The 26467-nt window shown below is 39.9% G+C and overlaps 1 protein-coding gene across 1 annotated transcript; it reads left to right on the plus strand.

Moving 5' to 3' along the window:
* LOC139736169 (delta(14)-sterol reductase TM7SF2-like) lies at window positions 1-26467 on the plus strand. Its single transcript, XM_071646902.1, has 14 exons — window positions 1-159; window positions 1546-1680; window positions 1723-1803; window positions 5272-5325; window positions 8003-8141; window positions 9063-9259; window positions 10116-10170; window positions 18705-18899; window positions 19469-19572; window positions 20227-20349; window positions 21520-21688; window positions 22805-22885; window positions 23438-23560; window positions 24879-26467. Exons 1-14 carry the CDS (start codon window positions 1-3, stop codon window positions 25037-25039), a joined length of 1776 nt encoding a protein of 591 aa, XP_071503003.1. The 3' UTR covers window positions 25040-26467.

A 26467-nucleotide genomic window follows, 5' to 3' on the forward strand; every position in this document is an offset into this window, starting at 1 on the left:
ATGCCTTCTTCAACATTTGATGTCGGCACTGCCGTCATGGCCAAGTGGCCGGGCAGTAATCTGTGGTTCAAGTCTACCATCCTTGATGTGACTGAGGATGGATACTCTGTCCGATACGAGGATGGCACTGAGGAGGATATCCCAAAGAAGGATGTAATGGTAAGATGCCAAATGTTTGCTAATTTGTTGAATATCGTCTCCGGGGCGACAATACCTCGTATCTACAAAATGTCAAATGTTCAGGAGAGCCAAAAAAACATGGCGGCCAAAGCACTATAGCGAATGGGAAAGCCTTTCCTTTGATATTCTGTGGTGGCTTCCTTTTTGGAGTAAGACAGTTGGGATTTGGACAGGACATCACTTACATGTAACCCATATTTGACCATTAATTGAAAAAGGTCATTTTCACCAAAATTTCAGATACAAGGTCTTGTCACCCCAGCAATGATATGTCACTGACAAAAATTGCAATGAAAACCTGTTTGTAAGGACTGCTTAAAGGGGATATCTAGTCCCAAAATTGATTAGTCTGATAAAAAAGAGTCAAATCTTACACGAGTTCAACAGTAAAAAAAAATTGACTGAAATTGGATGGAAAATAAGGAAGTTTTTAAATTTTGAAGTTTTGCTAAATTCTGCAAAATAGTTCTTGTACAGTGGATATAAATATGCAAATTAGTGAGCTGACCATGTTATAACCTCATAATTTTCCATTGATCGTGTACAAAAAAAGAAATCACGAAAATTCAATGTTTCTGTAATTGAAATCTGAAACATGATCTATTCCTGGTTGAATAACTTCAGAATAGTGATCAGTAAATATATCAGGATTTGAGCCTCGGACATATTTTGCGTTTGAATGAAAAATAGAAATTTCAAAATTTTATGCACAAACTATCATGGCAAGTTGTGAGGGAATGGCATGCTCACTTTGCCATTTGCATACTCATATTGTCCATTCAAGAACTGTTTCATTTTTTACCCAATTTCAATCAAAATTTTACAGTTGAACATTTCAAATTCTTTGAAGGGACACAAATTTCATGGTCTTGATAACGTGCAGGTGACGATTCTGAATTGGAGGTTGCTTTTCAGAGGCTTATAATGTAGAAAGAAGGTGACTATTTCAAAGCTTGTTGAACTTCTCGAGAATTGAAGGCTTGTTACAGCTCAAGATGTGAACCATTTGCACCAGTCAATGTGTCAATACCTTTGATTCACGGTTACCATAACCTGTATCAGGCTGGGCATTTTGTTCGGACTCTTTTGTGGAAAAGTTATGTTAAGATGCAGACCTCCCAACCTTTCTGAATTTGGATGAAAGAATCTGAATTTTGACTATTTCTACAGTGTACCTCTTGTTTCAATACAAGTCTCCTATTTTTCATGATGATTGTACTACATGTGCCTGTAGGATTTTCCTACTTTTGAACCAAAGCATCCTTATTTTTCAACCAGATAGGCTGGGAGGTCTGAACATATAAAAGCAAGTAAAAAAACAAAAGAGATACAAGATAATTTTTTTCTTCTTTTTCTACATTTCAGGCTGAATCCTACTTTACGCGATCGCGATCACGTTCAAGGTCTCGATCACCAGGTAGGAGACGCTCTCGCTCGCCAGCTCGTAAGTCTTCCCCCTCTCGGAGCCAAAGGAAGTCGCGCAGCCCAGCACGGAAGCCGGCACAAAAGCCGGCGCAAAAGCCAGCAGCAGCTGAGAAGAAGGCGGAGGAGAAGAAGGCAGTCGTAGACACACCAGTGTCAAGGGCACAAGAGAAGCGGACTGAAACCAAACTCATTACGCGGGTGAGTGTCAGAATACAACACCAGCATCACTATACCAATCACTGTACCAATGCGGCTTTTTTAGAGAAACTCCCAAATCAAGGAGATTGGTGAACTTAAACAGCAATCATGTCCTGACTTACAGTTGTACAAGTAGTGAGCATTACAGTCTATATTTGAATGGTGAAAAGTTCGTTGACATCACACACAAATGAAATGAGATAGCTGAAAAATTAGCAGCTCAATCTTTTAAAAGTGGAGTAAGAAATTCACTCCTTTTTTTTTTTTTTTTTTTTGCAAAGCAATTAGTTTTTTCAGCTCCAGAAAAGTAATTTTCAATACAGGAGTACAGTGTATCTTCGTAATTACTTTGAATGCCAAGCAGTATGTGAACAACACAACAATATGTACAAAAAAGTTTAGTAGGAGTAATTTTCATGATAGACAGGTATTGAATTATTGGAGATGACAACAGCACACAAACCTTATACCTCTCAGTTCATATTCAGCTGCAATAAACTGTAAATATGGGGTCATTCATAGATATGGGAGGGGGAGAGGTAAGTGGGGTCAGTGTAAGTTCAGAGTGGCTCTAATCTAATTTGAGGCAGTGCAACATGTATCAGCATGTATTCTGTGGTGGTATTTCAGCATTCACACACACCTCTGAGTTGTGAGCAGAAATTCATCTAATGACTTAACCATTCAAGATATCAACTTTCAAGCCCGGATAATGAGAAGAAAGGATGTCGTGAGTTTGCCTCATCACTCATTCTGCACACAGAAAATAAAATCAAAAATTGTTTTCTTTGTTGCTCGTGGCTCACTAATACATTTAATTGTCCCCGCCGAACGAGTTCGAGCAGGGGACTATGAAACGGGCTCCGTACGTGTGTGTGTCCGTGTGTCCGTCCGTCTGTCTGTCTGTGCGTCCGTGTGTGATCAAAATGTTCAATTTGCTACTTCTCTGTCATTTATGAGCCAATTTTGATTCTGTTTGCTTTATATGATAGCACTACATGGGAGCTTTGAAACCTTCTACACAGAATTTCAGTTGTGACCTTTGACCTTGACCTTTGACCTATATTGTACATTTTGCTTCAAAATGCTACTCCTTCGCCATTTCTAACCCGATTTCGATTCCGTTTGCTTTATGTGATGGCACTAGGTGAGGGCTTCAAAACTTCTACACAGAATTTTGACCTTTGACTTCTTTGACCTTGACCTTGATTTTTGACCTATATTGTACATTGGCTACAAAATGCTACTCCTTCGCCATTTCTAACCCGATTTCGATTCCGTTTGCTTTATGTGATGGCACTAGGTGAGGGCTTCAAAACTTCTACACAGAATTTTGACCTTTGACTTCTTTGACCCTTTGACCTTGATTTTTGACCTATATTGTACATTGGCTACAAAATGCTACTCCTTCGCCATTTCTAACCCGATTTCGATTCCGTTTGCTTTATATGATAACACTAGGTGAGGGCTTCAAAACTTCTACACAGAATTTTGACCTTTGACTTCTTTGACCTTTGACCTTGATTTTTGACCTATATTGTACATTGGCTACAAAATGCTACTCCTTCGCCATTTCTAACCCGATTTCGATTCCGTTTGCTTTATGTGATGGCACTAGGTGAGGGCTTCAAAACTTCTACACAGAATTTTGACCTTTGACTTCTTTGACCTTTGACCTTGATTTTTGACCTATATTGTACATTGGCTACAAAATGCTACTCCTTCGCCATTTCTAACCCGATTTCGATTCCGTTTGCTTTTTGTGATGGCACTAGGTGAGGGCTTCAAAACTTCTACACAGAATTTTGACCTTTGACTTCTTTGACCTTTGACCTTGATTTTTTACCGATATTGTACATTTTGCTACTAAATGCTACTTCCGGCGGGGACATATTTTACGCACCGCGTAATTTCTACTTTTCCTTGTTTATAATTGAATCTGTCAAATCTCTGCAAATAAGCGAGTAATCTGAGACTTTACACTTTTCATCCCTTGAGGAATCAGGTACATAATTTCCATTTGTTAGATCATAACTCCCAATATGAATGCTGTTGCCCAGAGAGGATGGGTGGGGGGGGGGGGGGGGAATAAAGTGAATGCTTTTCAAACATTCTATGATAGCATGGACGTAGATCCATGATGATAGTGAGGTATGAAAAAAAAAATGCAGACTTTGTGACCTGTATAATCATTCTATTTGGTTGGTTGTTTGTGGGCTTTTTTAGTTACCTGTACTCGTCTCTTTAGCATAATAGGTTCTTTTGCATCATTTGTTGTATATTCATTATTCATTTGTGTATGTAATTCATTTCATCCCCTTTCATGCACTTTTCCTGCTGTGCCTTGAGCACATTAGTTATGTGGAATTGGCACATTATAAGTATTCTGTATTATTATTATTATTATTATTATTATCATCATCATCATTACATTATCATTATTATTATTATTATTATTATTATTATTATTATTATTATTATTATCATCATTATTATTATTATTATTTCCTCAATACATTTTCAGGGGATAATAAGAAATCTGGAGTGTTAAGATAATTATAGTTGTGTGGGATATAAAATGAGTTCTGCCTGAATCAAACACTTCAAACCCAAAAGTACTGTGAAATGGACTGCAATCCATGCTTTGCTGCTAGTTCCCCCCCCCCCCCCCCCCCATTGAGAAAAAAAAAAAGAGTTGCTATCGTCTGAGCATAAGATGACACCAGATTATAGGTCAAAGTACTACATGCTGTAATCACCAAAGTAATCATCCCATGCACTGGAATGCCTCATGGATGAACTAGCCTGAATGACTAGACTATTATGTGATCATGTTCACACCCACTTATGCAAACTCTCAACCAAAGAAATGTGATATGCACCAATGAAAAATGCCTCACGTACATACTATGTATAAGCTTATCCAGTGGATAATACTGTGAATGTCCTATCTCTAAGTTTCAAAAATAAAATATACTGAGCCACTGTACCATATGCAGTTGCAGTAAGGAGTCTGAGTTTTACAGACTACTACAAAGTCACCCTGAGCAATGCTGATTATTCATGCGGATTACCATGCCCACTTAAAGTGTGTAAGAATTGCACATGTTACTACCCTGGCATTCCAACAGCACCTCCGTCGCTGAAACTGGCAAGGAATTCCATGGTAATTAAGACTGGTAGTCCACAGCAGCACAATTGGATTGTCCTGTCTGTGTTAATTATGCTGTTTAGACACTCACATTGATTTGGTAGTCTATACAGCCATCAGTTTTACTGCTCTACACATCTGTAGTCTTATTGTGTGACCATCACATAAGCCCAGATATTTATGTAACAGGTAAGTTCTCAGATTTCTTACTGGTATGAACATTGTTTGCACATCACCTCTGCTGGTACTGTCATGTTGCCATCTCCTGCCAGAGGATTTTATAAGTTATACAACTATGTTTGTATCCCACTATCAAGGTTGTTCGCAGTCTGCCAATGCCCTTTTTAAGCCCATCTAAAGGTGTGAAAAAGGTAACTTGTGGAGCAGCTAAACTTGGTTTTCTTTAATCTTGGTTGAATTTCTTTAACATACTTAACGCGAGTTGCGTTAGTTTGCTGTTACTCTTTGACCATATTTTGCCCTTTAACCCTTTATCACTCAGAGATCCCAGATATGTGCAGTGTGCTATGGTCCATACTGCATTGGGGAGGCCTTTTTGCTAACCTTAACTTTTTCCATGATGATCAATTTCAATTCAACATTTTCTGCAATTTACTGCATGCCAGAAGTACATGTGATGTTTTTCTCCATAATTTACAAGATTGCTAATTATGCAAGTTCTTTCAACTAAAAATCAAGTCACATTTAAATGCATAGTAACATGACTGATAAGTCATAAAACATCTTTTAGGTAATTCATATATGTTTGAGGTGTTATGTACGTTAGTCATGTTTACATTGTATACTGTATACGCTATAATTTTCGTGTACATAAATTTTCGCGAATTACCGCTGTCACACATATTCGCGAGTGGTTAAATTCGCGATTGGGGGACCAGAGAAAATATGAAGTGGCAAAGAAAGTGTGAATTTTCAACTTACTAGCAAATAAGAATGATACTAGTTATACACTGCATGAAAAAAACGTACCAAACTCTGCGAACTAGTAAGTTAGAATTCAACATTTTTGAAGTGGTTAAGTCCATCGCGCTAGATTTCTGACGAGTGGTCCCCTTGCGATAATGGATTGGCTCTCTACAGTATTCGTAAGTAGACGTGGACGTGCGTAAACAAGCTTAGCCAGTATGGTCTGTTCGGTAAGTCGTGACATGGTATACTAGTACTGAAATGTTCGTATCATCAAGGCAAGGGATTCATTTTGGAAGGTAATATTTTCACGTGTTGTTAATTTCGCGAATAGCTCCCGACTCGCGAAAATAAAACCCCCACGAAATATATAGCGTATACAGTATTTGTGTGTTTGTGTGTCCATTCACTTTGTTTATTCACGATTTTAATTGTCTTGCATGAGACATATCAAAAATTCAATTAGATATCATTAGCAGTTGTTGGATAATGAATTACTTGGCAATATGAATATTAGATGTGTATATTGTATGTTACATCACATGCAAATTCATGTCTTAGGAATTAATTTTGATCAAACAATTTTTGCAGTGAAGTAATGATTAAGCAGCATTTTGTGGGTCTCAGGCCTTGTGTAAAAATTTGATGTGTGAATTTTGATACAAACATTTGATACCATATGGCTTTCACTCATTTAGAATTCACTTAAAACTGACAATAGATGTGTTGAAATGAAAGTATATTTATCAGGCATTAATCTTTTTCTTATGCACAAGCTGATCCACTTTGTTCCATGCTGAATGCTGTATATTTTTATGATAAATGTAACTTCAAAGGATTTTGGCTAACCGTCATAGTAAGGGAGAGAAATCAAACTCAGAAGCACTGCTTCCAGGTTAGTTACAGTACTTCACCAGTAAGATGAGACACTCAGTGTGTACTCGGGACTTTTATGAAATTCCATGCAGTACAATAGAATTGTACAGCATGGATTGCCGTGGCTTGCAGTTCACTACCTTTTTTGTTGTTGTTGACTAACATTTTTCACATATTTTAAAGGTGCATGGTCCCCGTGTTTTAGTCAAATGAGTACGCGGGCGCACGGCGCAAGTTTCCTATAGAGACCTACGCTATCGACTTCTTTTGGCGCTTACGCTTTGGCCCACTTTCCCGAGTCCGAAGAAGTCCGATTCACTGTAGTCAGTGGTCCGATCACAGTTCGGCTCATGATTCGGCTGAGGGGGATGACAGCTTTAGCAAACTTCTTTTGTGATGTCATAATAACAAGCACATATGCACGCACCCTGGCATTACTAGAGACTGCGCGATGCGCAGAGAAGACAACAAAGGCAACGTTACTTAGCAACACCTACGCACTTTACTCTTGATGACAGCTCTACTTCGGTAATCTTCGGCAGTATCATCAACAGCGCCATCTACACTACCGGGACTATGCCCCTTTAAAGAATCAGAGATTTAATCACCTAATTTCAGTGTGCAACGTGTATTTTCTTGTTTATAAAGAGTGACAAGAAACTTGCAGAGTCTTATATTGAATCTTCCCTCGAGCTGTAGTCCTACAATTACATGGATTACCCTTTGCGGTGTCTTGTCCCATTCATGTCAAGGATCCATTCTTTCATTTTTGCAGATTATGTGATAGTCTAGACTATAGCCTTGTAATGCGTTTGTACTTTTTTAGCAGACTGCAGCTACAAATATTTGGGAGCCGGAGGGGGTTGGGAGAATATAGCATACTGCAATGTAAGTGCTTGAAGCTGCAGTGATGTCACGCTTTGTTTGACACATTGTATACAATGTATATACATCCTCCACCCCTCCAATACTAGACAATTGTTACTGTGCTTCCCAGTTTGAAGGCCCTTTGAGGCAACTATTCCATAGTTAATACTTATCAGACAAAACTGGTTCTTGCACATTGGAATTATTCCACCGCTGGTAAGTCATATTACAGTGTGCATAGGAAAAAGGCACACCCATAACAACCTGCTTTTGCATAGAAATTTTGAGGTAACGTTTTATCATTCCTGCTGGTGATATATTACCGAAGGCAGTGTCTTCGTCTGTGATATACTGTTTTCCTGTATTACCTCAATCCAGACTGTGACAAAAACTGAGCACCACACCTACACAACCAGGGCACAGACGAGATCCGGGAAGCAGATTCTTGAACCTTTAGTCGAGATGAAGTCAGGCAGAGTTCCAAAGACAACACACTATGAGTTTGGAGGGCCTATCGGTAAGTCAAGATCCTATCCTGAAATTTAGATGGAAGATCCATGTGAGTGTGTCTAGACAGTAGCAGTCTGTAGCTTACAATATAGATACAGAGGACTCCCATTATAATGAAGTTCTCAGGACTGGCAGTTTTCTTTCGTTATGATATCGTTATAAACGAACAAATAAACAATAAAAAAGCACACAGTGGATAATGTTGCGGCCCAAATTTTTACTTCGTTGCAAGTGGAATTTTGTTATAAGCGTGTTCGTTAGGACAGGGGTACACTGTAGAAGAAAGGGCAACTCATCACCAAAGGCAGAGCAGTTGCATTTGCTAAGAGCAACCATGCTCTCACCCTTCCCCCCCCCCCCCCCAAGTCGTGAGGAAGCTGAGTCAGTTGCAGGGATCAGCATTAGCGATGGGCTGGGGGCCACCAAAAATTGTTGTCAGGCCACCAAATTTTCAAAAAAGGTGGCCCGATTGGGCAACTAGGATTCAAAATGTATTAATGTGATTCCTTTTAGTGCGGGCCACCAGAATTTGAAATTTAAAGATATCAGTGGTAAACTTTACAAAATGATGATCACGCAGGGCTCGACATTAGTGGTGGTCCGGGTCCACTAAAGATTGGTGTCAGGCCACCAGATTTATCTCTTTGTGGCCCGATCTGGCAGCCACGATTCAAAATGGATTGTTACATTTGCTTTTATGTAGGGCCACCAAAGCAACAGATTGAAAGATTTTAGTGGCCTTAATGGGCCACCAGACGACCCCCAAAAAAGTTAATGTCGAGCCCTAGATCATGTACTGAAATAATTGGTACCTCGTTTTGAATTGCTTAGAAAAAGTCTGCAGCACTTGTAGTTCCACCTGTGTATGGCATCTTCATTGACTGATACAAGTTCCTCCCTTTCCACCATCCTCCCTCCCTTCATCCAGGCACATTCCTGATGATTTTTGGCTTGCCCTTTGTGGTCTACTACCTGTACTTCACCTGCCTACCATCTGCCTGTCAGCTGACCCACAAGCCTCCCTTCTCCCTCAACTGGAAGGACTACTATGACCAGGATGCCTACCTGCTCTACCTCGGCTGGTTCCTCTTCCAGGCCATCTTGGCCCTGATTCCCATTGGCAAGGTAATGGTGGCTGAGATCGGTCATCTCATAAGGTGGCACAGTCACACTATACAAAACAAATCATAGTCTTACTACCCAGTATTTTGCTTTGCTTAGTTCAGGCGGTAGGACCACAAATTTCTTGAGAAGTCATGAGCAAAAGCTTCCCACAAAACTTCCTGCAGTGCACTTGGGAAGTTTTTCACTTCTAGCAAAACTACGTGAAGATTTGTGCTGTGTGAGAGTGCACTGCTGAAACTTAAGTCTGCGACGGCATAATAGATCGTTTCGTACGAACATTGTGCATTCTTATGTACGCTTTTGCGCATTTGCATTTTTTACCTACAAGTGGCTTAAAGTACAAGGTATATCCTATCGCTGACACTACACATAGTTTTGTCTATAATGTGACTATGCTCTAACTTCTGGAAGTTACTGGGAATCAAACTACACATAGTTTCATGTAGTGTGACTGCAGATATGGAGGAGGTGTGCATTATCCAGAGTGAACAGATATTTGATGTTGACCTTTTAAGCTTGCCACAGACTGGTTCAAACAGGATTTCATGCAGATTTTATGTCTATTGCATCTGATAAAGAATAAGAATACCAGCTTCATTGTGAATTTGTTTCCTGTAAGGAAGAGGAGTGTGCATGTAAATGGCTTTAATAACTTCTACAATGTTGTTTTGTTCCATATCTACCAGTTGTAGCTGGCACTTTTACATGGTCGTTATGTTAATTGTAGTGAAAGCTGGAGGTTGCAGAACCTTTAAATTTGCCAATTGACAAATTGACTTTAGGAATTATATCTGACACATTTTGCTCTGTGTTTTTTTTAATACATATCTGACTTCGTTTTTTTTATACCCCACAGGTGGTGCAGGGGCAGCCTCTCAGGTCTGGGAGGAGACTAAGCTACAGGACCAATGGTAATCCATTATGTGCTCTCACTTATTTGAAGGATGAAACAAAATTTGTCATGCCATAAAATTGTTGAGTTTTATACACTTTTTTTTCCTCTTGGACAGCCTCCTTTTGTAATGAGCTTTTGCAATGAGGTTACTATGAAAAATCGCATTTCAAATTACCAGGGAAGAAGTAGGAAATGCTGGATATGGAAACTTCTCTTTTGGTACGTTACATGCATTTTGAGTCACTTATTTCATGGATTTTAAATTATAGCTGACAAAATGTCACCTTGCATCCATCACAAAGCAAAGGAAAGTCGCACGCCCCAATTTTGTGTAAGGACTCAAAATGTTGTGAAGGGCAGGCCTCGAATTAACCGACGGCCACCGACGGCCATGGCCGTCGGTGCCCCTCTCGTTGGCCGCAATGCCCTTTCTTCCGTGATCAAAGTTACGGCCAAAAAAAATGTGCCCTTTTTCTTGTGGCCGTGGTGCCCTTTTGGAATGAAAGTTCTTGTATATGACGTATGATATGCCCTTTCTCAAAGTCTACACTTCAATAAGCTTGAACAAATTTCCTCATCTCAAATATCATACCTTCTCTTCAGTTCACTCGCGTCCCACTATTCTTATCTGATTCAAACTCAACGAGACGACGTGTACGTACACTTGTACTTATGTACGTACGGTACGGCCGACCGGCTTTGACCGTTCCGACTGCCTCCGCAGCGCAGCGGCCATAGAGTTACTAGCTAGGTAGTAGTCCACTTCCTGGACATGCATTTTGAGTCACTTATTTCATGGATTTTAAATTATAGCTGACAAAATGTCACCTTGCATCCATCACAAAGCAAAGGAAAGTCGCACGCCCCAATTTTGTGTAAGGACTCAAAATGTTGTGAAGGGCAGGCCTCGAATTAACCGACGGCCACCGACGGCCATGGCCGTCGGTGCCCCTCTCGTTGGCCGCAATGCCCTTTCTTCCGTGATCAAAGTTACGGCCAAAAAAAATGTGCCCTTTTTCTTGTGGCCGTGGTGCCCTTTTGGAATGAAAGTTCTTGTATATGACGTATGATATGCCCTTTCTCAAAGTCTACACTTCAATAAGCTTGAACAAATTTCCTCATCTCAAATATCATACCTTCTCTTCAGTTCACTCGCGTCCCACTATTCTTATCTGATTCAAACTCAACGAGACGACGTGTACGTACACTTGTACTTATGTACGTACGGTACGGCCGACCGGCTTTGACCGTTCCGACTGCCTCCGCAGCGCAGCGGCCATAGAGTTACTAGCTAGGTAGTAGTCCACTTCCTGGACTGTATTCGTAGTGTGCCCGCGCGTACGTACGGAAGTACGTTGATGGTGTCTGTACGTCGAGTGTCGCAATCAGCGGTTGAGCGCGTTGGGTGGGTGCAGTATGTGCATGCGTGTGTTACTGTGGGGAATGCGGCTATTAAATCGTCTGGACCAAGTGGTCGCAAGCCATGTGCCAGGCATGTCGGACGGCTGCGAGAATTGCCATCTCTCTCGCTCTGCATTCATGCCCGCATGCTCAAAGTAAATGTGATCGAGGGCACGCATGCGAAAAAAAGTGAAATAAAATGTAAAAAAAATTGTGCAGATCCCCCACCCCCGTAACACTGTATGTGAACACGGGTTGGCTGGTTAGTTGAAAGTGTTCCTCAAAGTGCCCTTTTTGATTTTTGTTCCTCAAAGTGCTCTTTTGTTCCTCAAAGTGCCCTTTTTGTTCCTCAAAGTGCCCTTTTTGTTCCTCAAAGTGCCCTTTTCGTTCCTCAAAGTGCCCTTTTTGTTCCTCAAAGTGCCCTTTTCGCTCCTCAAAGTGCCCTTTTTGTTCCTCAAAGTGCCCTTTTTGTTCCTCAAAGTGCCCTTTTTGTTCCTCAAAGTGCCCTTTTTGTTCTTAAAACTGCCCCTTAGGAAAAAGTGTGCCCCCCTTTACAGGAAAAAAGGGGCACCTTCAAAGAAAAAAGGGCACATTTAGTTGATCCTCCAAAAGGTGAAGGGGCACTGTGTACCCCTGCCCCCCCCCCCCCCCCCCCAGAGCTGCCCCTGTGCTCCTTCCAGGCCCTTTTTGTACTTTCAGTTGCCCTGGTGCAAAATCGGTCCCATTCTCCTAAAAAGGGGCATATTCCAGAAAAGGGGGCACATTTTGATGGTGCCCCAAAAAGTATAGGGGGGGGGGGTATGTGCCCCCTGCCCCTGTTTTTGTAAATCCGAATATTCTAACGTTGATTATTCCGAAGCGGTATTAAAACCAGGGCCCTTTCTAAAAAGATTTATTACAATGCAACTCAAAAAATAAAATGCAGGTGATATCAAATCACACGCAACTTTTGCATTTAAACGCAATTGCGTTGCTGAAAAGACTGGCGTTTGATAATCATATGAAACTAGAAAATAATTGTTACGAACCTGAAACTCAATTGCATTTAAACGCAACTCTAAAAATCAAATGCAAGTCCATCAAATCACACGCAACGATGTATTTAAACGCAAGAGCGTTGCAGAGAAGACTTGCGGTTTTTGTACGAAACTAGAAACTGCGTTTAAATAAATCTCTATTACATCTACGGAAATGACGGAAGTGCGTTATTGTTGAAAAGACTTGCATTATTTTTTTCATTTCGTATAAGCAAAATTAAAAATTAAACGCAACTCTGAAAATCAAATGCAAGTCCATCAAAACACATGGCACGCTGAAAAGACTTGCGTTTGATAATCACACAAAACTAGAAAATTGTAGGAAACTTAAACTCAATTGCGTTTAAACGCAACACTAAAAATCAAATGCAAGTCCATCAAATCACACGGAACGCTGAAAGACTTGCGTTTGATAATCACATGATACTAGAAAATTGAAGGGAACTTTTTTTATACCCCCGCCAAACGAAGTTTGAAGGGGGTATATAGGAATCAGCGGACGGTCGGTCAGGCGGTCGGTCCGTTGCAAATCTTGCGTCGCAAACTACTTCCTCAGTTTTCAACCGATTCCCATAAAACTTGGCACAGATGTGTGCCTTGGGTTGTAGATGTGCAAGACGTATTTTTTGACAGTACCCAAAAGTACGTTGCCATGGTAACGGCATATTATGGGTAAAAATGGGTACAAATCTTGCGTCGTGAACTCCTCCCACAGTTTTTGATCAATTTTTATGAAATTAGGTACAGATGTTCATCTGAATATGTTAATGTGCAAGACACATATTTCCGCAGTAGCAAAAAGTGCGTTGCCATGGTAACGGCATGTTATTGGTAAAATATAGGGCAAAATGCTTCATGGCAAAACTGCTTCATCAGTGTTCTTCCAATTCTCATGGAATTCATATTGAATGTTTGTCTTAGGATATAGGTCAGCATGACACATTTCTTGACAGTGACAAAAAGTATGTTGCCATGGTAACAGCTCACATATTATGAGCCAAAATGATGGAAAATTTTGTGTTGCAAACTACTTCCTCAGTTTTTGCCCAATTTCCATGAAACTTGGTACAGATGTGTGCCTTTGGTTGTAGATGTGCAAGACGCATTTTTCGACAGTACCCAAACTACGTTTCCATGGTAACGGCATATTAATGGCAGAAGATCAAGGAAAGATCTTGCGGATTTAACTACTTCCTCAGTTTTTTGACCAAAGCTTATGAAATGTTGTTTTGACCAAAGCTTATGAAATGTTGTTTGGTGGGGGTATAACCAGTCGCTGTAGCGACATTTCTAGTTTTAACTCAATTGCGTTTAAACGCAACTCTAAAAATCAAATGCAAGTCCATCAAATCACGTAACGGTGTATTCAAACGTAAGAGCGTTGCAGAGAAGACTTGCGGTTTTTGTACGAAACTATAAGAAATTGCGTTTAAACGCATCTCTAAACGTCTACGGAAGTGTGTTATTGTTTAAAAGACTTATCGTAAGCAAAATTAAAAATTAAACGCAATTCTGAAAATCAAATACAAGTCCATCAAATCACACGGAACGCTGAAAAGACTTGCGTTTGATAATAACACAAATCTAGAAAATTGTATGAAATGTAAACTCAATTGCGTTTAAACGCAACTATAAAAATCAAATGCAAATCTGTTTTTAAAACGCAAGAGCGTTGCAGAAAAGACTTGCGGTTCTTGCCCAAAACTAGAAACTGCGTTTAAACGCATAAAAATGTACGGAAGTGCGTTATTGTTGAAAAGGCTCGCATTATTTTTTATTTCGTAACGGAACTTTCGCCGTGACCGAACTTAGTCTGCACTTGCAGAGGAAAGACATCGCAACATTTACACGTTTCAAACTACCGAAACGCATGCTGCTTCACAAAATGTCAATGAAAAAAATGATAACGAATTATTGTTAAAGTTCGCTATGCCGAAGTTTTAAATCTCAGTCCAAAGTTGAATTAGTCCGACAATGGTAAGAGGTTTGTTTTTACGGAGGTTATAGTAGTCCGAAAGATGTCGTTTTCGGATGAACAAACCTTTCTTCTTCTTATTTCAGACAGGCCCGCGCCGTACAGAGCGGTAGTTATAATGTTGCGAATCGGAGCAGAACAAATATGGCGACTTAGGGAAGGAAAATCACACATGTTTCAACTCAGTCGGCACTGAAAAATAATCTTGACAGAATCATGCGAAATCACACGCATATCTTCCCAGCAACGCACTTGAATTTAAATCGCAAAGTTTAATTCAATTTTGGGGAATTTGCCTTTGATATTTCAAATTAAGTTTAAAACGTTAAGTGTCTAGAAACGGGCCTAGGTTTCCGATCCCGCTCTCTCAAAATCTCTCTAGAGATTTGGGAATTGTGCCTTGTCGTCGTTACTAACCCGCGCAAGATTTATGCATGAACTAAAACATTATTGTTGCTCATGTCAGTAGGCATGTTTTGGCGGCAAAAGGAGTAAGATATATGGGTAGCGATCTGCATCGTGATCCAAATCTTACTCTGTACAGAGGAAATTAATTTTCATTTATAAGTCGACAAAATGTCGACTTACGCGTAAGTCGACGTGTTTTGCTCAGTCCCGATTATGTCGACTTACGCGAGGTTGACTGTTATGTATTTGGGGGGGGGGGGTGTTGTTAGAATATGAAAAAATAAACATAAAATTCTTGCAACGTCGCAAAAATCACCCTTTAAAAAAACACCCATTACCCAACATGCCCTTTTCAATGTGGCCTTGGTGCCCCTCTGACTGACCTAAGTGCCCTTTCATGGCTGGCCTCTTGGAAAAAGTGCCCTTTTCTAAATGGCCTTGCCCCTCCAAAATCCTATTTCAAGGCCTGGAAGTGTCAACCTAGTCAATCTGTAGCTTTTTATGTTTTCTGAAAGAGCAATTCTTCTACATAATTCTAAAGTTTGGGAACTTGAAACAAATGAGAAATTGAGGGAGGGTTCTTTTGCAGTCTTTCTAGAATGTTTTTTTTTTTTTTTTTTTTTTTTTGTTGAATAGTGTGATTAGGTATGTCTTTAGGGCCCTTTATCATTTCTTAGAAAACCTCTACACACTCTTCACTTTCAACTCTAATAAGTTTTTACAAGATAATGCCACTGCTTTGAAAGTTTGTATTAGTCATGAGTGGAGTGTGCCTCTTGAGCATGTAAAATTTCAGCTCAATCTGATAATCCCTTCATTGTGGTTGCTACAGAGTTTTTATGCCTCCGCCACGAAGTGGTGCCGGAGGCATTATGTTTTCGGGTTGTCCGTCCGTCCGTCCGTCCGTCCGTAATAAATTTTGTGGACAGGGTAACTATCAAAACCTTTTAAGGTATCCTAATGAAACTTGGCATGTATGTGTATTAGGGGGTGAAGTTGTGCCTATCAACTTTTGGGTGCACATGGTCATGGTCAAAGGTCAAAAGGTCAAGGTCAAATACGTAAAATTTCACTATTTCCTCCATATCTATGCAATGCCTGAAGATATTTTCTTGAAACTTAGTGTAAACATGTATTACCCAATTAAAATTCTCTGGTGAAAGTGTTGGGTCATGAGGTCAAAGGTCAAAAGGTTAAGTTAAAATATTAAAACTTCGTTTTTTTTCTCCTTTTTTTACCTTGGAAATTGTTCAAGGTATCTTCATGGAACATAGTATATATACACGTACTGACTGGCAGTTATTATCTAGAGAATCTAGGGTTCATAGGGTCAAAGGTCAGTTGTCAAAGGTCAAGTGCAACACTTCAAATTTTTACTATTTCCCTCATACATGTATTTATGTAATGCCAGCAATTTTTTTTTTTTTTTTTTACACTTGGTGTATGCATGTATAACCTAGATTATCTGGAAATTTTCTTTTTCTCTTTTTTTTTGTTTGGGGGGGGGGGGGGGGCAGGGGTTTGCCTCAAAGGTCAAAAGGTCAAAGATCAAGGGAAAGTGCTGAACTAACTTTTTCCTCCATATCTCAGAAGTTGCTCAAGTTATCTTGAAACTTACTACATATTTGTGCATGTTCTGCCTGACAGTGATTATCCTATGAATTTTAGGGTCAAAGGCCAAAAGAAAATGGTAACGGTGTACTTTTCAATACAGAAATTACACTTTTTCTCCATACCTTGAAATTACAGTATTCATACACTTATGAATGGGTCAAAGTCAAGTTAAAGTCCTTGAATCCCCAAATACATGCTCTCCTATTCATCTAATTAAACGTAGGTAAAGGAAGGTGAACATTCAACACATTTGTGACAAACATGTAATTTCAATATTTTGCCAATATTGTGAAAATGTAATTATACATTGTCCACATATACTATAGACCTATTAGGAGAATCATGCATCATGGCGGAGGCATAGCAGTCGCCTTAGCGACATTTCTAGTACATCATGTTTTTTGTCCTATTCATTGCACAGAGCACATTGTGGTGAGATCAAGCACTTGAATGGTCTACCCTAAACTTCAATGCCTCTTTTCTCGTTCAACACTCTTCCAGGGTGTATACATTCTGTCCATTATTTAGATAGGTTTGGAAAGTCTAATTGTATTGAGTTTCATATCATTTCAAAGCTTAAGTGTCTGCTCTTTCAGAATCTACCCTTACGTAACAAAATCCATGTCGTGGCGACTTTATGTTGGTTTTGTGATGCAGGATCACATACTGTGAAAGCATTTTTGTCTCGCCCACCGGAGGTGAAGGCGAGACTAAGGGATCCAAATGGCGTCCGTCCGTCGTCCGTCCGTCGTCCGTCCGTCGTCCGTCGTCCGTCCGTCGTCCGTCACAAATGTTAAAGTTTACCTGCAAGACTCTCTTATGATGCATAACTTGGCAACTGTTACAGCAATGGCAGCCACACTTGGGTGATAGAAGCACTAGGGGTATCTTCATGTTATGGTGTTGTCAGAGGTCATGTGATGAGGTCAAAGGTCATTTGAGGTCATATATTAAAGGGTATGTGCAAGACCCTCTTTTCTATGTTAAAGTTTACCTGCAAGACTCTCTTTTGACAAATAACTTCACATAAGTTGCTTGGATTACAACCTAACTTGGGTCATAGATGCACTGGGGGTACCTTCATGTTATTGTGCCATTGGAGGTCACAGGATAAGGTCAAAGGTCATTTGAGGTCATACGTTAAAGTTTACTTGCAAGACTCATATCGCTCGTAACTCCACACATGTTGCTACAATAGCAATCAAACTTGGGTGATGGATGCACTGGGGGTACCTTCATGTTATGGTGCCGTAAGAGGTCACATGATAAGGTCAAAGGTCATTTGAGGTCATTCGTTAAAGTTTACTTGCAAGACTCTCTTATCACACATAACTCAGCACATGTTGCTACAATGGCAATCAAACTTGGGTGATGGTAGATGTCTCTTGGGAAGTTGAAGGTAACCACAAGGTCAAAGGTTACAGACAGGGGTCAACGAACTTTTAGGCCCCAATGTTAAGTCTTTAGGGTGCATTTCGTTTATGGCTCATAACTTTTGATCCCTTTGTCCGTTTGTGACCAAACTTTAATGGAACATGTCTCTTGGGGAAGTGAAGGTCGTCACAAGGTCAAAGGTCACAGACAGGGGTCAACAAACTTTAGGGCCCAATGTTATGTTTTTAGGGCGCGTTTTGATTGTGGCTCATAACTTTTGATCCCTATGTCCGTTTGTGACCAAACTTGGACGGTAGATGTCCCTTGGGGAGTTAAAGGTCATCACAAGGTCAAAGGTCACAGAAAGGGGTCAACAAATTTTTAGGGCCCAATGTTAAGTTTTTATGCCGCGTTTCGATTATGGCTCATTACTTTTGATCCCTTTGTCCGTTTGTGACCAAACTTGGATGGTAAATGTCCCTTAGGGTATTGAAGGTCACCACAAGGTCAAAGGTCATAAGCAGGTCAATTAACTTCTGGGAGTTATAAAAAATATTAATTCCTTGTACGCGAATGGGCGAGACACAATTTGGCGATTGCCTTGTTTTTTTTTTTGATGTGTACAAAAAAATATTCTTTTCATCACTTGATCTAGCAAAGATGATCCCCTCAAACAAAACAAAAAAAATAAATACATTTCCTTGATGCTCAGTGTCTCTCTTTCTGCCACCCCAAAAACAGGTTTGTTTGCCCTGGTAGTGACCTTTGCCTCATTTGGCGCCATGGTGTACTACAAGTGTGGGGTGGAGTTCATCGTCGACAAGTTCCTGCCGCTGATGACAGCAGCCGTCCTCTTCTCCTTCCTCTTCAGTCTCGTCCTCTACATCAAGGCACGGAGGGCGCCAAACACGGCCCTGGCACCAGGCGGAAATTCTGGTGGGTGCCTTTGAAAGTATCAGCTCCAACCATTGGCTAAACTCATCCCCCTTCCCCTCCCCTCCAAATCCCCCGCATTTGAAAGAAAAAGAACCTATAAACAATGAAAACAAAAATGACGAGGATAAGAAAATTTTATGTACATCCGTGATGGATATCAAATGGTATTCATGATGTCAGGCATAAACATTGACTGGTGATACTGGTCTAGGTGAGATTATTGTTCATGCACATGTGCAGAAGACAGGAAAAAAAAAAATGGCAGTATGTGTGACATTGCAAAAAGAGTTCTGCAATTATACATGAAATTAAAAACATGAGCTTGTGATGTCTACTTGAAGACAGTAAATGATAATTTAAAAATTTATTTTTCTAATTTATACTTATAGGTACTAACACCTTCATAGGTCTGTCAAATTTGTGACAATACACAGGTCTTGCAAATTCTGTGAAATACGATTGATATTTGGCCAGTGTAATAGTAATATGAATGTTGCAAAGTACTGATGTTATATGTACACTTGGAACTTCCTGAGACCTTGCTCTTGTAACAAACGTCACATGAACAGGTAATGTCATCTATGACTTCTTCATCGGCCACGAGCTGAACCCTCGCGTTGGTAGCTTGGACCTGAAGTACTTCTGTGAGCTTCGTCCAGGACTCTTCCTTTGGGTGAGTAGTGATTACCTTGATGTCAGCACAATCATTAATGTCTCTCTTTCTTTCTTTTTGTGAAGTGGCGACAAAAAAATCTACTGACAAAAAACAAAAAAAAATTAAGCTTATTGAGTTATTCCTGAATTTTCATATTTCTGTGATTTGGCAAAGCCATCTCTAATAAGAGTCCAGCAGCACTTAAATTATGCAGTGTTTTATTACTTTTCACCCTCTTAAAAGAATTTTGTCGCATTGTTCATGATAGGTTGAATTATTGTGAAAATTCACCTGTGTCATGTTTTGTTTATTTGAGACTCTCTTATATAAAGTGTGTAACCAAATCGGGGAAAAAAAACCTCTGCATTTGTATTTTATGACGGTACAAAAAATTCATCCGCCACAGCAAGCTGTTTCTGTGAAAATTCTTTGTATATACACAGCTTTTTTCATGTGTATTCACATCAATATTCTCCCAAATACACTCAGTACATAGTGTACACATCCTTTTGATCTTACTGGTGTAAGAGCATAGAACCTTTTCTGTCTTGCGATTACTGGGCCAAACAAATCTTTACGAATCCCCATCTGATAAACTTTCCTGCCGCGGTGAAGAACAGAAGGATTTACTGGTGGTATGCATGTTTCGTGTATCTCCCACCATACCTGTAGGCACTCATCAACTTTGCCTGCCTGGCCAAAGTGTGGACAGACTTTCCAGACAACGCCCCCTGGAACCTCATCCTCATCTGCATCTTCCAGTTCGTCTATGTCTTTGATGCCCTACTCTATGAGGTAACTTCATCTTGCGTCACTGTTAACAAGATGGCAGCCAGTGTGTTTAAAAAAGAATAGAAACGGTCAAAGAAGTTAGTTTGTGCAAAGTCAGATTTACCACAGCATTTTGTTTGCTTGTATTTTCTTTTTCATTGTACTTATTTTATGAGAGGGATCAGCAGGATACCAGATTTTTGCACAGTAACTTGTTAATCAATAAATGAGGAGATGCAAATGTATTCTGTGTCATAAAATGCACAATATGCTGTATATGTGACCGGCTACAACAAAAGGATCCTAAAGTCGCTGACGGCTGAGCCAAGAAAATCGAGTTTGAAGTCACATCATCAAAATTGGTCAAAACAATCGGATTTCTGTTTTTCGCATAATTTTTTAGTCTAATGTTTTGTCTATCATCTGCCGAAATTTCGAAGCTAATTGATCAAAGGAAAGGCAAGAAATCAGCATTTTTCTGGGCCATGATTTTCGGACTTTCAATGTAACAGAAACGTGTCCGAATATTTGGATTTAGCACTGTACCAAGACTCCGCCCCTAGCAACGAGGGAGTGATCTTATTGGTCAGTGCGTGGCACCCTCATTACTGATTGGTCGTGTGTAGACCGCTGGTGCTGAGCTTGAATGAACATCGCGGAGGTCGCTAGGAGCATACCTTCTATTGTTATGCGGTGAAAAATGTCTCGCCAGCCCTTGACCACGATATCGTCGGAAGGAAAACTTTGAAGGCGTTTTTCTCAATACTCTAAATTCCACAACCACTTAACATGCGCTAATAAAACCATCGATATCTCCGCAACCGAGTACTCTTATGAGTTGTCCTATGTATGAAATTAAAGTAGAAGAGTAAGGGAATAATGTCATGCCATTTTCAGAAAATTGTCCTCCCCCGACTTACGTATCCTTTTGTTGTAGCGGGTCACATATCACCTCGCTTAGGTTTGTTTGTGTTCTGAATTGCCTGTAGACCCCATGCAATTTGTGTGCAAATGAGCTCATAGAATTTAGTCATCCTGCATGTTGCTCTTTTCGTGTATTTGTGTTTATTTGGTTTTACTTCTCTTGTTTGGTATGTGCTTTTTTTTTTTGTTCCTTAGTTTTAGGAAGTGTTTAATGTTTTATAAGCATTATCATTACCATCCTAATTCCTATCCCTGCTTTGTTCTTCACAGTCTGCCATCCTGACGACCATGGACATCATCCAGGATGGTTTTGGCTTCATGCTGGTCTTTGGTGACCTGGCCTGGGTGCCTTTCACCTACTCCTTGCAGGCACGCTACCTTGTGGACCACGCCCCTGGCTTCGACCAGCGCTGCCTCATTCCAGTCGCCATGCTTTTCTGTAAGTTTTGCATCACATCATTCACTCCCAACACTACAGTCATACATACAACATAGATGGTTTATTTCACAAGTCGACTGATATTCATGAAATTGAGAGCTGCTATAAATGCATCCTGAAACACAAGTGTGCTATACATCCTTCTCCAGGATGGGAGATCACAAAAATTTACTGTGAAACCAGAAATATTTCTGGCATGAAATTTTTTGCAAGTGGAGGAGACAGCTGTTTTTGCACCATGAAATTTTTGTCAATTGCATAGTGTAGACAAGAACTTTCGCTTGTGTGTTATAATTCTGCAAAATTTTTGCTCTCAAGAAATTCTCGAAATTAACATTCACGCCAAAATTTCTGGTTTTACAGTATCCTGGAATGGGAGATTTTTGTGGTACATTATATTCACCTATTTCCGTCAACTTTTGGCTAGCCCGAATTCTATAATCCATGAAAATATCTTAACAACTTTCTGTGCACCTTTTGAACAGGCTGAATCATGGGCTTGGCCCGTTCGAGTGTGTGTGTATTCATTTGCCCTAGTAGTATTTATGTGAGCAATGTGTGTGTGCAGTAGTTCTGCACAGCCGGCACATTTGAATGGAGTGTGCAGCACATCAATTTTCATGCAGAAAAATGGTATATCAAATCCTGTCTTTTCTGTGAATTGGATGGAAACGTACAAGTGAATAATTTTGTATCGCAGACTCAAGAACCCGCAAATATGTTTTTTAGCCAGTCAGCACAAAAAAATTCATCATGTGAAAATTCTGACGTTTTACAGTACTGTAGGAGCTGAAATTTTCGCGGTGGTTTTATTTTCGCGAATTTCGTGAATCGCCTTTTGAACCACGAAAATAACAACGCGTGAATAAGTAAGTTCAGTTAGACCCTCGCAACCGCGAAATTAACAGCACGCGAAAATGTCCTCCAAGTAGCAATTCACGAAAATTTCTCTACGTGAAAATTTCAGCTCGTACAGTAATAGGTATTACAATTTAGTCTGCAAGAAATTTGTTAGAAATTAGTCAAAAACAGTATTCCATATGTTTTTGTTCATTTGCTATGGCATATATCTTCATATCATATTACAATTTATCCTCTACTTGTTTTCTCCTGCAGCCCTAGGATACTGCATCTTCCGTATGGCCAACAGCCAGAAGAATTCCTTCAGGGAGAACCCACATGGCAAGACTGTCTCTCGTAAGTTGCATATCTTCTGCATGGTCTTAAACAAAAACAAAAACAAAAAATTGAGGGAGAAGTAAGCAAAGTTGCTGCATTCATAATTTTATATTGTTGTCCATAACAAAATCAAAAGCATTTCAAGCATCAGAGAAAAAGACAGGCAGAGACAAATACAGATGCTTTTGTATTTCGTGGCGATTGTTATGAAATGTTAGATGCAGCAGATATTTGTGAGGAAGAAAGTGGGAAAGACTTCTTGCCATTTATTTATTGTTTTTAATGGTACTTTGAGTGGTTATATGACTTGACGTGTTAGGTGACAGGTGAGACTCGATGTGGAGTGTATAGTTTTGCCATTCACTCTACCAGAAAGAATATATATTAAGTTGAATTTTTTGGCAGTTTGCATATACTTGGAATAACAGATATTCTTCCAGCTACATTATGGTCATCCCCATGATATTTGTTCATTTATTGATGCATTTGTCTATGCTGTTATTTATTAAGGTGATGATTCATTCATATCTTGTTTTGTTGTCGTTTTAAAATTTGCCTGCAATTGGACAGATCTGGTGACCATTCCAACGGACACCGGTAGGAGGTTGCTTATCTCTGGCTGGTGGGGATTCGTCCGCAAACCAAACTACCTCGGTGACCTTCTCATGGCATTGTCATGGTCACTGTGCACAGGTGTGTTTCTATATACTGTAACACATGATATATTCGCGGCATGAATTTTTTGCGAATTGGAACCGACAGCCTTTTTCGTGGCATGAAATTTTCGCAAAGTGCCACTGGTGTTCAATGCATATAGTGTAAACAAGGACTTTCGTGTGCATTTTAATTTCGCGAATCTTGGCGCTCGCGAATTTAAAGTGCACACGAAAATTCCTCGTTTTACAGTATAGTGAGATACCCGCACCTCGTCAGGGACCCTATTATCGTCACCCTGCGTAAAATTACTGTACCCCCAGGACTGTATTCAGTACGCTTGAAACTTTGCAAGGTTACCACAACCAAGCAAACTGAGGTGAAAACCGAACAGTTTTTCTTGAAAATCCTAAATTTATGTAAGGAATTTGTGTTATCAAGTATCGTCACGGTCACCAGCACACATCTTTTATGTGCTTTGTCTATGAGAGCACGGGGTGGCGAGATGCGGGCCCCTTCCTTAGCACACAACTATTCCGTTGTTCGTGTTTGATGACGATAGCTGCAAATTTCCGGTATCGATCATTGAACTTGTAGCTCCACTGGAATCTTCAGCATTTTTCCTTTATGTGAATGGGATTTCATAGAATTTCAGTGACATAGTGTGATTTAAACATGCATAAACATTAACTTTGACGAGGTGCGGGTCACTCAAGTACAGTATACTTCCTCTTCCTCAACTTCCAAGTTGTATATGTGTAAATAAAAAGTTAACGTAAATGTCATAAAAGACTGCATAGTTGTGGGTATGCCCTGCAACATTGGTACGGTATCTCTTAGTGCTCATTTCACGCATGTGCTCACAAATTTTCAGAAAGTTAACCACACAGCATAGTGAAGTGAATGGAAGAGAGGAGTTCTTCATTTGCCATTGTCATAGTAATGCATTTGCAAAGATCATTGTACTGACAACTCCCTTTTATGACGAAGTCTTTGGGACCGGCAGTTTTCTTTTGTCATATCGAAATTTTGTTATAAATGATCGAATTAGCAATAAAGATCGCAGACAGATAATGTTGGGGCCTGAATTTTTTCCTTGTAACCGGAATTTTGTTATAACCATGTTTTGTTATAATTGTGTTTGTCATAACAGGAGTGCACTGAAGTCATTTCAAACGATGTGAAAGCACTCAGTTGTTTTTTTAGTGTGAAAAAAACAAAACAAGGCAAACTCACAAGCCAGATGTGCTTTACCCTGAAAAATCTTATTGGGTTAACAGTTGTGGAGTACTTCTGACAGGACCACAGAACTTCACAACAATGTTTAATCATCATTTACGTTTTCTTCCCCGTTCAGGATTTGGAAGCGTCGTGCCATACTTCTACCCGATCTACTTCTTCATCCTCCTCGTGCATCGCGAGCGGAGGGATGATGCCGCCTGCCGGCAGAAGTACGGAGGGGCCTGGGACAAGTACTGCAGCACTGTCAAGTACAGGATCATCCCGTACATCTACTAGGAAGCAGCAGGAGGAACTCGGTCCCAACCCCACACCCCCTTCCTTATTTCTTGTGCCTCCCATCTCGGAGGGGATTGAGTGCATTCAGTGTGTGAGATTGGAGTGGCCAGTCTGTTTGAAGAACGCACAAGGGGGTAGTGCAGGCCAGCTGTATGTACTCATCCTAATTGCAGGAGATCACAGTGGTATATATATTTTTTTAAGTTCGCAAGCGGTCTTCATGAGACTCTTGAAAGGAAAAAAGAGACAAAAAAACGATACAAGAATGCTACAAATTATTTCCACTCTTTCCACGTAATCACATTGATGACATGGGAAGTCGCATGAATTTTTGCTGATGACACATTATATGACTGGCACTACACACACCAAACAAAGAATATATTTCCCCATTTATGCAAATGAACTTTATTGTGGAAGTGTCCTGTGCATTTAACAGTATCCATTTATTTCACCTGCCCAATGGGAAGTTTTAGTTGCTCAGGGCAATCAGGAATGTGGGTTTGTAGTATGCTGTAAGTTCATTGCTTGTATTTAAGTTATACATTTTAAAAATTGTTTTGAGCATGTTTCAATGCCTTTCATGTGTCTATCTTTAATATCATTTCTCAGTGATTTACCCTTCTCTTGGAAACATTCCTGTAAATGAAATTTACTCTTAGTGTATAAATTGAAGGATTCAATGCAGTTTGTTGCTTCTTCTTTTTTTGTTATGATTTTTTTTTCTGTAGTATAATCTAGTTTTCAGGGTAAGTCTGTAAACTAAGTGGACAGCAATAATGTTTTTAGATGAGTCCAGTCATACTGTAAATCTATTGGTTTATTTTAGCAAGTTTTGAAAGAATGGAAGTAGAATTTGCAATGTTTAGGAATTTCACACTGCACAGGTGCTCAACCATTCACTTGGTTTTGTGTCTGTGCTGTTGTGGCTAAAACGTTGGGTCGATACCATACTGGGCCAGCATGCCTTGTAGCTTACTATATTGACAGCCGTGTGCTTTCAGCTTCTAGACCAGTACAATTACAAGTGTGCACTTGATTTAGATTGAAAAAAATAAAATAAAATAACGCTTTGTACCCTGCACGTATGTGTGTATGGTGTACACATGGCACATACATCGCAAGCAGTAAATGGAGTTTAGTCAAACATATGGCCAGCATGAAAGACATTTGCACTTGGGTGTTCAACGCAATCCATGCAGTCACCATAGCAGCAGATTTTTAATAACACAATTGGGTGTTTTCTGATGGCTGCCATGGTGATTTCAAATATTGCAGCTTGCAAGAATTACAGACCAATATGTGATAAATGTCCTCACATGTTGCAGAGATATGAACAAATTCCATTTTGGTCTTTTGCTGTGAATGTTTTGTGATTCAGACAGACGAGAATGTGAAAAATCAGCCCGGAAAATATGCCAAGTTAAC

The sequence above is a fragment of the Diadema antillarum genome, unplaced genomic scaffold (assembly GCF_040938485.1).
Source record: "Diadema antillarum isolate AM-2024a unplaced genomic scaffold, OU_Dant_1.0 seq00000633_RagTag, whole genome shotgun sequence".
Taxonomy (NCBI): Eukaryota; Metazoa; Echinodermata; class Echinoidea; order Diadematoida; family Diadematidae; genus Diadema; species Diadema antillarum.